At 37.9% G+C, this 13,539-nt stretch overlaps 1 protein-coding gene and 1 non-coding gene across 2 annotated transcripts in view; both read left to right on the top strand.

Annotated features, from left to right (window-relative positions):
• The window catches only part of hydin (HYDIN axonemal central pair apparatus protein), a 73,703-nt gene that overhangs the window by 47,319 nt on the left and 12,845 nt on the right, over window positions 1–13,539 (top strand). The window contains exons 28-53 of the mRNA XM_059506475.1: window positions 1,824–1,957; window positions 2,099–2,232; window positions 2,307–2,443; window positions 2,674–2,795; window positions 3,208–3,399; window positions 3,807–3,956; window positions 4,778–5,017; window positions 5,335–5,464; window positions 5,612–5,689; window positions 5,808–5,975; window positions 6,065–6,429; window positions 7,344–7,463; window positions 8,027–8,184; window positions 8,734–8,887; window positions 8,980–9,393; window positions 9,498–9,695; window positions 9,818–9,897; window positions 9,992–10,174; window positions 10,267–10,386; window positions 10,531–10,690; window positions 11,088–11,260; window positions 11,378–11,576; window positions 11,745–11,847; window positions 12,049–12,148; window positions 12,271–12,439; window positions 12,539–12,774. Of these exons, the coding sequence (XP_059362458.1) occupies window positions 1,824–1,957; window positions 2,099–2,232; window positions 2,307–2,443; window positions 2,674–2,795; window positions 3,208–3,399; window positions 3,807–3,956; window positions 4,778–5,017; window positions 5,335–5,464; window positions 5,612–5,689; window positions 5,808–5,975; window positions 6,065–6,429; window positions 7,344–7,463; window positions 8,027–8,184; window positions 8,734–8,887; window positions 8,980–9,393; window positions 9,498–9,695; window positions 9,818–9,897; window positions 9,992–10,174; window positions 10,267–10,386; window positions 10,531–10,690; window positions 11,088–11,260; window positions 11,378–11,576; window positions 11,745–11,847; window positions 12,049–12,148; window positions 12,271–12,439; window positions 12,539–12,774 (4,417 nt within the window). The remainder of the gene's footprint in view (window positions 1–1,823; window positions 1,958–2,098; window positions 2,233–2,306; window positions 2,444–2,673; window positions 2,796–3,207; window positions 3,400–3,806; window positions 3,957–4,777; window positions 5,018–5,334; window positions 5,465–5,611; window positions 5,690–5,807; window positions 5,976–6,064; window positions 6,430–7,343; window positions 7,464–8,026; window positions 8,185–8,733; window positions 8,888–8,979; window positions 9,394–9,497; window positions 9,696–9,817; window positions 9,898–9,991; window positions 10,175–10,266; window positions 10,387–10,530; window positions 10,691–11,087; window positions 11,261–11,377; window positions 11,577–11,744; window positions 11,848–12,048; window positions 12,149–12,270; window positions 12,440–12,538; window positions 12,775–13,539) is intronic.
• Window positions 7,535–7,606, top strand: trnae-uuc (transfer RNA glutamic acid (anticodon UUC)). Its single transcript has one exon. It is a non-coding gene; the product is annotated as a tRNA-Glu (tRNA).

Genomic DNA, 13,539 nt, shown 5'->3' with positions numbered 1-13,539 from the left:
CTCTGTGTCACTTCATGTGCATTTTACTTATTTTGAGAAAACTATCATCATATACAGAGACAGCAGTTTCAAAAAAACACCAATGGATTTCAATTTCAGGAGTTTATTACACAGAATACGTCACATGCTTATTAGATAACTATATTTAAGTTGATGTATATGCTTTTATTTATTATTCTTTAATTTTCACAAATTTAGAAAAGTAATCAAAAAGTACTCAAAAGTAATTAGTTACATTACTTTAATAAAGTAATTGAAAAAGTTACACTACTATTACATTTTAAACAGGGTAACTTGTAATCTGTAACCTATTTTCCAAAGTAACCTTCCCAACACTGTTGAGCAGAAAGTAATGGCTGCTGAAAATTCATCTTTGAATTCCATCAAAGGAAAAATTACATTTTAAAAATTATACTATCGAAAATAGTAATAAATAATTTTTAAATAGTAATAATATATCACAATATTACTGTCTTACTGAAAACTATGTATCAATTCCAGACTTTTGGTAGTGTATGTAGAGATCTGAATCAAGTATTAAACTTTGTGCTATAAACATTCATTATACCTCAAATTGCATAGCTTGTTGAGGACAGGTGTGCTCTTGGGGAATGTTCACACAAAATGTGTTTTGCTTGCACTTGCACTGCTTTTTAATTATTTTCGGGTGTAAAAATTTGCTAGACAGGCGTCTTTGCACCTTGTCTCACAGTTTTTTTTAGCTTTTTGCATCTGAGCATCAAGTATTGAGATGTGTTTTTAAGAAGTTAAATTTTTGACATGCAGCGTAGCTAATCATTTTCCATTTTCACAGTAGTGAACCAATCAGAAGAAACTACGTGGGGCAAACATTATAAGCAAGTGTTTACATTAGCAATGGAATAGAATATCGGCTATTTCTAAAAAATTCTGATAGCTTTTTTACCTGAACACATCTCAAGACTCTTCTGTGCTTTTTGGATTTTTCATTTTCACTTGGTTGATCCCAACTTCAAGCTCAAAAGGAATTTATGTAAGCGTTTAATCTTACAAAAAATGATAGCCATTAAGTGATTGGCCAAGTCAGACATCATACATCTTCATATGATCTAATTAATCAAACCTTATAAATGAATTAGCCATTTTGAGGCCAACGGCTCTTCACAACATTGTTGAACACATTGAGAATTTCAGATAGGATGTTTTAAATTGTTGAATATGATCCATCTTTCACTCTCATCAAATACAGTTGAAAGGAATCCAGTCCTTCGTCCTGGCTCACCTAACCTTTAATCAAACACAGTTGCACTGTGCCAGATTGCAGACAGACATAATGGTCTTGACCTTGAACTAGCTCACACTCTGCGCTAGAACTGTTCAAATCCATTTTCCTCTCTGATCTGCAGCCAGCCTGAAGGAGTGATATTTATCTCAGAAACAAGCAGTTTTGCTCTCAGTGGGAACTGAGGTCTTGTGGCAAATGGTGCAGCTATTACTTAGGGGAGGTATACTGTGTTGCTTTCTGATTACCTATTGATCGGATTCTTTGCTTTCTAACACAGGCAGTTTGTAGTAAAGAGCGAAGAAATTGCAGGCTTTGTTGCTCAAGAGATATTTTTACATTATAAGGTCAATACTTGACTACAAGGCCTTTCACTGTCACTTTCACTTTCATAAAAAGAGATAGTTGAATCAGTAATAGCAAGCAGTGAGTAGACTCAGATTAAATAGAAAATTATGATTTGAACTAAAATACATGACCGTTGTACTCATATCTCAAACTAAGTCTTTTCTGAATAAGGCATGTGAGAAGAAGCTATGCAATGTTTCTGTTTCCTGGCTAGATGAGGAGATATATGGTGCTTTGCTAAAGGAGGCAAAAGACTCAGTGGAAAGTGAAAACTCAAGGGAGGGGGTGTTGAGCAGGCTGTTCACAGTAAAGGAGGAGATGCCACCTGAAGAAGACTACATTCCTACTGTGAGTCTGTCTGTGATAACTGCATGTTATGTCTTCGTCTTTGTAGCTTGATGTAATCCATCAAATTGCAGTGATAATAACCATTACTGCAGCTTTGAATATAAATTTTTGTGTGTGCTATAATATATATGTATGCCATAGTATGATGCCCTGCTGCAGATTGAGTTAGAACGACTCCTTGTAAAGGAAAATGCCATGGCTGTACAGAAACAGCACCAACTCACAGATCAAAGAGGATCTGGGTCCACTAACAACTGGCTCAAGAAGCTGTGCAAGTAAGTCCATTCATGTAGAAACCTCTCATTTTTGCAAGCAAACAAAGCGCGTGTCTGATGGATCTTCTCCTTAGGTTAAGCTTGCCTGAGTACACACTGGACTTTGGCTATGTCAACATTGGCAGCATCGTTACCCACATTGTCAAAATAACCAACACTTGTCCAGTTGCTGTATCTTTCAGAGCTGACAGGAGCTCATTGGCAGGCTCAGGTTGGTCTTTTCCACAGAATGGTCAGTAGATTTAAAACATCGATTTCAGCAACAGATCTTGTTTAAATAAGTGTCAATCTCTGTGATGTGTTTAGATTGTTTACGAAGCTTGTGGTTCGATGTCAAGTTGAGCTTCTTCTCTTACTGTTGTTATTCCAAAATGAATCATTTGAAATTTAATTCTGTGGAGCTTTATTCATTGCATTGATATTCATTTTTATTCTGCTCAGGGTTTAGTACAGAATTGGACAGGGTGCAGAATTTGCCCTTCTGCGAGACAGAGACGTTTGAGTTGAAGTTTGATGCCCGTGGGGCCAATCTGGGAAAGATCGATGCAGTTATGCCCATACAGGTTTGGATGAAAACAACATTAAATATCTGAGACAAGCAAAGAAATGCTGGATGAAGATGAAATATTGGCTTTTTGGGCCTTTTGAGACTGCAAACATCCATCATCATAAACATTCACACATTCACAAATCTCATACAGACTTGTACTTGATAAGATTCTGCAATACTTCTAGGTATTTTAACAAATGTAAGCAAAATTCTGACACACAAAAAATATGAAATCAGAAAAATTCAAAATTGCAGCATTTTGTCAATGAATTATTACAGAATTAATAATACCTAGTTTGCATTGTTTGTACAGTATATACAGTATCTTCTTGAAGTCACTCACTGCTATTTGTGCTCTACATTATAGCTTATTGCTACTTGATTTATTAAAATTGCTGAGTCATTCACTTCTGTGTGATTGACAGGTGACTAAGGGGCCCCAAGTGCAGGTGCGTTTATGTGCGGAGGTCACCATGCCATCTCTCACAGTGTCAACAGACACACTGCAGTTCGACAGCATCCAGTGCGGCCTGTGTCAGGTGATCACAGTCCAGCTGCACAATGACGGGCCAGTGCCCTGTGAGTGGAGCATCAGACAGGAAGAACGACCAAAGAAGGTACAAGCCTTGTTCAGAACAAACAAACAAAGAGCCAGAATCATTTTTGTATTTGGAATAAGTGATGAATCATTCGCTGTAAGATTATGATCATGTATTAAGAAAGTTAGTTTGTTAGTTCATGTTGACTCTGAGACTTATTTGCATCATTAATAAGCTGAGTTAGTTTAGAAATTAATTATATATGTATCTGCTTAATATTAATGGGTGTTGGTCACGGTGATGAGATTCATTCATCTTTGTGGTGTGTTTGTTGCTGCTAATCAGTTTTTTTTAGATCAGACTGTGCTATGAGGATACTTCAGCGCTCCTGTTGTGGTTTTTCCTCTGATAACATGTCTAGTTTTGTTGTGATTGAATTGAATTGGAATTTATTCCAGATGTTGTCTCTTTGGTTGTGTGATCAGATTGACAAGCACATCCCTCTGTACCTCAGAAGACAGGCTCAGCTGAAACAGCGGCCTCCTCCAGTTGTCTTTGAGTTATTGCCCTCAGATGGCACGCTTTATCCTGGTGACAGAACCAACATGCAGGTCAAATTCAGCCCAGCAGAGGGGGTAAAGAAACACAGACACTAGCTACGGTTACACAGTTACTAGTCTTACATGTACACTACAGATTACAAAAAAAATAAATAATTCTAAGACATTAATACTTTTAATCAGATAAATGAAGACATTAATAATGTTACAAAATGTTTCAAATAAAATTGTGTTTTTTTTAAATGTTCTATTAATCAAAGAATCCTAAAAAAGTATTTCCTCCAAATTTGAAACAGCACAACGGTTTTTAATATGGATAATAATAAGAAATGTTTCTTGAGCACCCAATCAGCATATTATAATGATTCAAAAGTATCATTAGACACTGAAGACTGGAGTAATGGCTGCTAAAAATTCAGCTTTGGCATTACAGGAATAATTTACATACAGTACAAATGTTCAATATAACACATATTTTAAAATGGCAAACAGTTATTTTAAAATGCATCAGTATTTATTAGTATTATTTTTGATCAAATAAATTCAGACTTGGTGAGAATGAGAGACTTCTTACCAATCCCAAACTGATGAATGGTAGTGAAATAATTATGAATGGGACTTTCTGATGTCTAAGTTCTAGTTAAATCTAGCTATATTTTGTAAGTCTTTATACACTTTATATTTTCTATAAATAAAATACTTAGACAAATCAGTACCATTCTGAATTTGATTCCGTAAGTAGGATGAGGACAGTCTGTAGTTCTATTGGGAGTCAAAGTAACATGATTGAGTTATAAATAATTCCCCTATATTGTTTTGCCTGCAGTCGATCTGCAGCCAGCTGTGTATCTTTGTTCAAAGGCCTGGTTGTTTTCCTTCTGATGTGTGTTCTTCAGAGGGCATACATTCAGAGGCTAGTGATGACAGTGGCTCAGAGCACTCAGAAGATCCTGCTGCTGACCCAAGGTCAGGGAGAAGAGCCTCAGCTGGAGTTTTCCTCCTTAGAACTAGATTTTGGGTCCATCCTACCCTACTCGGAAGGGAAGGTGTCTGAGGTGGTTGTCCACAACCCTTGCCCCTTCCCAATAGAGTTTTACTCTCTGGACTTCGACAAGCAGTACCTAGAAGAGGAAGAGGTGAGCTTAATAGGTTCAAAATAGAGTTTTTCCTAGATTTTTTAAAAGATATCTTTAATATCTATTTTATTTTCTCTTAGATAGTAAAGGATCACATACTAGTATTATTTAAATTCCTTACATTGACTAACTTTTTTCAGAATTTTTCAGACCAGATTATCTGAGCTTTACCTTCAGCATTTGCCTCATTTACTCTGAACTGTATATATTTTCAGTTCTTCCAGTGAATCTTATTTTTCAACAACGACCTTCAAATATGTGTTATTTCCATTGTATATTCATCCTCTTCCAATTTGTCTTTTTGTTCTGCTTCTCAGATCTTGCGAATGTTAAAAGGATACGATGCCCAAAATATGTTACTTCTACCCCCCCGTGCTCCTGGCGAGAGTCTGCCAAAGGAACTGTTGGACTTCTACAAAGAGCAGAGCTCTCAGGAACCCAAGCAGGGTACCGAATACAGCAACAGAGATGGTCATAATTTATGATTGATGCAAAATTGTTTACAAGACTAAAACACATCTGCCTTGGCACATGATCACAGTTTTTGCCTTTTTTCATTTTGAGTGAATCTTATAGTTCTAACCTATTTTTAAGATTCCGTGGAGGGTCTCGAAGATGAAGACAAGGGGGAGACAGCTGCACTCTCTGAGGGTGAAACACTCAGTGGTAAAGGTATGATTCAGCCTAGGGCAACAGTAATTTAAATGCATTTGCATTCTTTATGAGATTGGTATCATGATTCAGTACATTATTACACATAAAAGAGAGAACATATTTCTTCCCCTCACAGGACAGGCTAAAGACAACATCAGTGCTGGCACTGCAGTGGGGGATCTGGAATATGACCCTGTTTCTAGAGTTGTTGCTCATCATATGGGCATTGATCTTTCACCAGAAGGCAAGGCTGCCCTAAATCGCCAGGGCATTGCCATTGTTGTTTATGGTGCCCCTTTGTCAGGTAAGATTTTATTTTATAGATTTACCCATGTATGCTATTTGTCCTGTCGGAAAGTTTGCTCTGATGCAGATGTAAGTATCTATGTGCAGGTAAAACAAGGACAGCTGTTACTCTGGCTAAGCACTATGGAGCAGCGTGTCTCAGTGTAGATGAGGTGGTGCAGGAAGCTGTGGCATCAGGGAACAGCTCTGCAGCCCTGAGGGCAAAGGAACAATGTGCCAAGGTTGCTGTGGTGCATGCTCAGAAGGAAGTGGATGAGGCAGCAGCAGATATGATGGCCACCGTTGGTCAGGGTGCTGGTGTTCTTAGTGTTGAGGCAGTTGCCAAACACACAGCTGAAGGCAGCCTGCCCAGTGATCCTAAAGTCCCCCCATCATCTGCCTCAACCCGAAATAAAACAAACATCACAGGGCAATCACAAAAGAATAACAGCTCCGGTCGCACTGCTTCACTGGTAACACACAATATTTCTTTTCACTTTGTCACCTACATATCAGAACACATTTTGACTGAATAGTATTTAATTCTTGTTGTCCAGTAAAACTAATCTAAACATCATTAAAACTATATAATTACTTGAGAGGCAGCATTATATAAGATATAAGTTTACTTGTCTTAAGCAAAAATGTAATGTTTCTTCTAGTGGTGGGCCGTTATCGGCGTTAACATGCTGTGTTAACTGGAGACTCTTATTGGGCAATAAAAAAAACATATACTCCGTCTGCAGTGCGTATGCAGTCCGTGTGCGTTTCATAAGTGGTGCTGAAGCAGCACGGACTCATACTCATTTTGCTTTCACACAGGACGCGTTTTGGAAACAGGAGATGAGCCCCTGGTCTAATGCACCTCCTGGCTTGAGAAACCCATTCTAAAAGACTTACTTTTAGTCATGATTTTATTTTCGTAGCACACATATTCTGAATGCCTTTGGCAGAATTCAAATGAGCCATATTAATCTAGATTAATTCCAAGATTACAGTGAGATTAATCTAGATTAAAAAAATTGATCTATGCCCACCACTAGTTTCTTGTAATATATATATATTTTTTTCTTGAGCACCAAATTAGCATTTTGATGATTCATAGAGGACCATACACAAACATACATAAACATATACACATCAATACATAAACGCACACTATATCACAGTCATTTTTACTGGAATACAAAAATGCTAATTGAAAAGAAAAAAAGTGTGAATGTCAGGTTTTCCCTTCATTAATATAGTAAATACAATAAGATACTGTCATAAAACCAAACATATGGTGTAACATATGGATCTGTACTGTATGGTACTGTGTCTTGTTTGTAAGTGTCATGTAAGAATGGGTATAAATAAATATTTTAAATGTATGTGTGTGTTGCAGACAGATGGTCAGGTACACGGACGTCTGAGTGTGAGTGCCAGTCAAAATGAAGAGCTGGGGCTGATTAGCTGCCTACTGCCTGATGATGTGTTGGTAGAGATCCTGTCAGAGAGACTGCAGGTGTGTACATTTTTTGTATATCCTATACATATATGATACATGGTTGATATATCCATATATCATTGTCCAAATCCCATACGGTCTAGTGGTTAGGATTCCTGGTTTTCACTCAGGCGACCCGGGTTCGACTCCCGGTATGGGAACGCATGCTTCTTGGGAAGTCATGGCCTAACGGTTAGCGACTTGGACCCGCAATCGAAAGGTTGTGGGTTCGAGTCTCGGGCCGGCAGGAATTGTAAGTGGGGGGAGTGCATGTACAGTTCTCTCTCCACCTTCAATACCACGACTTAGGTGCCCTTGAGCAAGGCATCGAACCCCCAACTGCTCCCCGGGTGCCGCAGCATTAATGGCTGCCCACTGCTCCGGGTGTGTGTTCACAGTGTGTGTGTGTGTGTTCACTGCTCTGTGTGTGTGCACTTCGGATGGGTTAAAGCAGAGCACGAATTCTGAGTATGGGTCACCATACTTGGCTGAATGTCACTTCACTCACTTTTTTTAATTTGTGTCAATCACAGGATATGCAGACATATAGTAATTTTGTCCTGCTTGCCCCCGTGCCACAGCTTAGCGACTGTCACTGTGGTGTTGTGATTGACGGATTGGAGACACTGTACTGCCACTCACCAAGTAAAACGCTCCAGATCATCCTGAAAGCCTTCGACAACCGTCGCCATATTTATGTTATTAACCTGTTTAACAGCTACAGTATCTTCAAGCTAAGGTGCTCTACACTGTTCTGATACAAATTCAAGATTCTTCCTATATTATAAACACTGATTTTTTATTTTTTATTGATTATAATATTATATTCCAGAAGATACATGCATCCAGATACATTAACTTGAGTCAATTTAAAAAGTTGTTTAAGTTATTCAGGCTGCTTTTCAGATAATTTTTCCCAGGTTTAAATTTTGATTTATGTTTGATTTATGCTTAAAACAAGAAAAAGTAACTTACAAACAGGATAAGACAAATATGTTTATTTCAGGATGTATTCTCTAAAAACACGTCTTAATATCTTAAGACTATATATATCTTTGCTTCTTATTTTATTTTGTTTATTTTGTTTATCTTCAAATTAAGACAAATTAAAAAGATTTCTTGCAGTGTATCCTATAAATTAGATTTAAATGAGAATACAGGTTTTCTTAAGTTTTAGTAGTGACAGAAAATATTTATATATTAAGTTCTTCTCACTCAATTTTATTTATAGAAAAAAAAACTGTAGGTAAGAATGAGTTTGTGAAATTGAATTTGTGGATTACTTTAGAGAACAGGACAAGTTTGACCAAAAACAAGAAGAGAGAAGACAACAGGAGCTTGAGAATTTAAGAGAAGAGGAGATGACACCTAGTGAGTACTGGGATACAAAACCAAAACATGAAGACCCCCTGCCACTTTCTGAGGACCTACAACAAGAAATGGTAGGTTTGAGTGTGCTTACCATCAGAAGACTCCAGAACATTCCATCAGAAATCTGTTTTGAAAACTATATTTTCTTGTTGTTCTTTAACAGTCCAGTGAGAGTGACAGACAGCTACTGGCCCGATTCCATCTGTACGAACAGAATCAGCCAGAACTCCAACACGTTCTTCAGTTTTGGGACCGAACACAGAGTCTCTTATTGCAGCCCATGGCTGCCGAAGCCCAAGAGACTGTAGACATAACAAACTGTCCTCCTCCCTCTGCCAAGAAGAGCAAGAAGGAACGAGAGAAGGAAAAAGCTGAGAAGGAAAAGCTGAAAGTGGAGGCTGTAGATATGAAGTCTCCAGCTCCCAGTCAGACCCAAGTGTCAGCTGATGGTGCCGAGGCCTCGGAAAAGATAGTGGTTCCACAGCCTATCCCCTACATCTGGCTGTCTATAAAAGAGAAGGAACAACTGGATGGATTCAAGATCATCAGTAGCATGAAACTACCCTCCCATGAGGAGGTACAGTATAGTAATTTGGTTCCTCTTTATGTTGGAACAGTTCTTTGTTGTACAAAGTTTGTATCCATAGAATATCAAGTACATTTTTTAAATGTTTTTCTCAGGTTTTGGATGGGTTAGGGTTAGGACCTAAAGGTCCACCCATTCCACCACCTATAATATTCTCCATAGTCCCATACCCTAAGACAAGATCAGTGCCCAACACACAGCTCTCCAACAGCTCTTTTACTTTTTTGATGCCCACGTCTTTTGAGGATCTGCCAGAGAAGAAAGAAGTAGACCTGAGATCGGAAATCATTAAGGTACCAAAGCCTTAAAGAAATTCTATTGTACATATATAAGGTATTTAAGTGATTTATACAGAATGTAATTTTAGTTTTACCATGGAATCTTATTAAAAAGCAGTTTACTTGTCTTCCTGCAGGAGGGCCTGACGATTACTAACACATCTAATCCTGGCCAGAGTGTACCTTCTGAGGAACCTAACCCAGAGTACAACCAGGGGTAAGGAGGTCCCTCACACATATAAACCTCATGTACAATCACAAATAAATAGAACCATTTCACTGAAACCTTGAAATCTGCTGTTCTTTTACAGACTCATTAGTTTCCGCTGGATTGTACCATCAAATGGAGCCATCACTCTAAGGATCAGGTTTTACTCTTCTGTTCTTGGAAATTTTGATCAGACTTTCAGCTTTGAGGTGATGGGGACTAAGCGATGTTATCAGCTATTCTGTAGAGGAATTTGTGCTTACCCATCTATAAGCAGAGACCCCAAGTGAGTTGAGTAACATTTCAGTAGAGAAATATACAGTAGTTATCATTGTCCTTGGACATGTACTACATAGTGTCTGTGTGTTTATGTATTAGAATTGTGTTTGCACGCTGCAAAAAGAGTCTGCAGCCTGAGAGTGGACTTCAAAAGACTTACATTATCCAGTCAGAGCTGTATGAGTTTGGACCGCTGCTATGTGGAAAGACCAGGGACAGGTGCTGGCCTGTTGTTCTCTGTGCTAAATGAGCTCTTTTGTCACTATTGAGTGTCTCACCAGTTCTTTTCTATTAAAGTTATTCACTAATAGATTTGTTTGTAGATTTGGTCTTAGTAATATTAATGATGTTTTCTTGACGCAGGTATAAAGAAGCAAAATATCCTGAGAACATGGACAAGTTTGTAATTCACAATACTTCTAAAATGGAGGCAGAGATCCTTTTTTGCTTTCAACATGACACCAAGGCCACCACTTTCCTTCTTGACCCTCCAAATATGACACTGGAACCCAATGAGCGAAAAGTAAGCAAATTTATATATATGCAGAATGTAATTTTGGGATTGTTTGAGCTGGAAACCATTTTTTTGTGATTTAAAAATATTAACTAAGCGGTATTTGCTCTAAACAATCTAACTAGCCATTTCTTAAATTTGTTTCCCACCTTTGTGGTTAACTATGATGTGCCTTATGAAGACCGTCTGGTTGAAATGATGCAATCATTTTTGGAGCTTTAATTTCAGTGTGTTTGTGGACATATTCCTTATTTGTCTTGTGTTTTAAAGTTGTACACACTGAAACCTTTCTTTTTTAGCCACCTTTGTACCATCTTCAGACTCAGTCTCATTAAACTCAGTTTAACACCAAAAAATGCATAAACTTAAGCTCCATTGTCATTAATGTTTGATATCCTCCTGGCAGCTACTGATGGTGTGGGCATACCCAAATAACCCTAAACGTATAGAGGACAGCTTGGTGTGCTGCATCAAGGGGAACCCAGAGCCTGTTGTCTTCCGTCTGTCCTGTATAGGAGTCAGGCCTGAACTGGAGCTAGACCGCAAGCTGCTCCAGTTTGACAAAACTCCACCATACAGGTCTACTGTATTACTCTAACTTCAACATATACTGATTTTTTGTTAATTGTTATAATTAATCAGATGTATTATGGGTGAAAAAATCCTTTTCATAAATATTTCATATTTTGTCTGCAGAAAAGAAACCCAGAGTTTATGTCTGCGCAATAACACCCTTATGCCAGCTGCTTGGAGGCTGAGGGGCCTGGAGATTCTTGGGGATGAATTCAGCGTGTCTCAGAACAAAGGCATCATAATGCCTCATTCTGACTTCAGGCTGCACATGTATTTTATAGCCAAGAACCCTGTCAAACTGAAGAGGGCCATTTGTTTAGAGGTACTGCAGAATTAAAAACAAGCTTTTTGTAATTGAATCATTATCAGTGTTTACAAATGTGAAGATGTTTAATGCAGATAAATAGTAAATGTAATCATAATTCGTGTACATGTACTGGTATGAATTAGTTTGTCTGCATGTGTCTGATTAGACATATATGTTTACCAGGTGTCAGATGTGGAGAACATTCTTGGAATTGTTCAACATTCAGAGAACATTCAGATTATAGCAGAGGCCTATGATATTGCATTGGACATAACCATTCCAGAAGGTACAGCTCATTGCCTCTTCACACCATCACATCATTTTCCAAAAAAGTTAAATAGACAGTTCATCCTAAAATTAAAATTCTGTTTTCATTTACTCACCGTCATTTTGTTCTAAACCTGTATGACTTTCTTTGTTCTGTGAAACGCAGTGACCAATACAATTTCCCTTTATTCATTTGATGCTGTTTTTGCATTTGTTGTAGATTCTGATGGTTCAGTAGACTTCGGAACAATCAAAGTATCAGAAGAGGTCAAGCGGTCTATTAAATTGGAAAACAAAGGCAAATATGACATAGCCTTTAAGTAAGTTACTACAGTATATAGATATTTATAGATAGATATCATAAATAGATATCTTCTATTAAACATCAAAGATGTCTTGAACATTTCTTCTCCTTCCTTTTGTTAATAATTTTCACTTACAGGTTTACTCTAGTGGCCACAGAGCCAGGAATGCCAGATCTGAACTCAGTGTTCTCCATCACTCCTCAGAAAGGCTCATTACGCCCCAACAATAAGCCCAGTACTGTCCAGATTATTTATCACCACAACCAGGAGATGTCCATCAGAGATAGCCCAATCCTTCGCTGTCAGGTCTTTTAATCTTACCACTTAGTAGACTCTTTATCATACAGTATTTTTTATTGTAGTTCTGCTGTCAGAAAATAATAAGTTGTGTTGTATTTTCCCCAGGTTATTGAGCCCAGTTTAGATGGTGGCGAGACCATTAACACTATACCAATCAAGGTGTCCGTCCAGGCTCTTTTCTCCAAATACAGTGTCAATCCCTCTAATGATATCAACTTTGGCCCACTGGTGTATGGCTCTCGCAAGAAACAGAGTCTCATTGTGGAGAACAGAGGCAGCTTTGAGATGCGTTTCACCATTAGGATGTGTAAAAACGCCCCAGTTCCTGCACAGAGGAGAGGGTATGGCTATTGTAAAAATATAATTAATGTAAAAAAAAAAGTTATTAATTAATTATAACAAAATTATTACAGTAGAATTTCACTACTGCGTGCTCGAACCCCTAATAAAAAAACATATATATATATGTATATATATATATATATATATATATATATATATATATATATATACTGTATGTGGATCATCTGCCCTTTCATACAGTCGATTGATGAGTAATATGAGGCAGGGCAGCAACTTACTGTGTGATGGAGCCTAGAGAATATCCCTTAAATTCAAGATATGGGGCAAAATGCCCCTGTTTGAAATTTTGTCTCATATTTACATCACTAAGAAATATCACACGAGCTGTAGGCTAAGTGCAAGATCACACAAGTGAAAATGTGATACTCATCTTATACAACAGTTCATTAAGAAGTTAATATTGTGTTATTTTAGACACAATGTTGTCTGTTTTGCTCAGTTTTGCCAATCAGAAGATAAAGACAAATCAGAACTGTTCATCTCCGAGCACCCCACAGCAGCATTTCATTTCTTAATCCACGAATTGGGTGAACCATTTGGCTTGTTGAACCATTGGCATATGCGTTGGCTTTGAAGTGGCACTGCACAGACCGATCAGATATGAAATCAAAGTACCCCGAGGGCGATTCAAAAGCACAAGTAGCCATATGCACTCTCGCGGTTCTTTGATGTCACACACCGATCGATCTGATGGTGATGATCCGCTTCAAGTCGAACAAGCCTAATGATTCAATGATCCATTC

The sequence above is a fragment of the Carassius carassius genome, chromosome 23 (assembly GCF_963082965.1).
Source record: "Carassius carassius chromosome 23, fCarCar2.1, whole genome shotgun sequence".
Taxonomy (NCBI): Eukaryota; Metazoa; Chordata; class Actinopteri; order Cypriniformes; family Cyprinidae; genus Carassius; species Carassius carassius.
The sequence above is the reverse complement of the archived record's forward strand: the minus strand, read 5'-3'. Positions and strand labels throughout refer to the sequence as shown.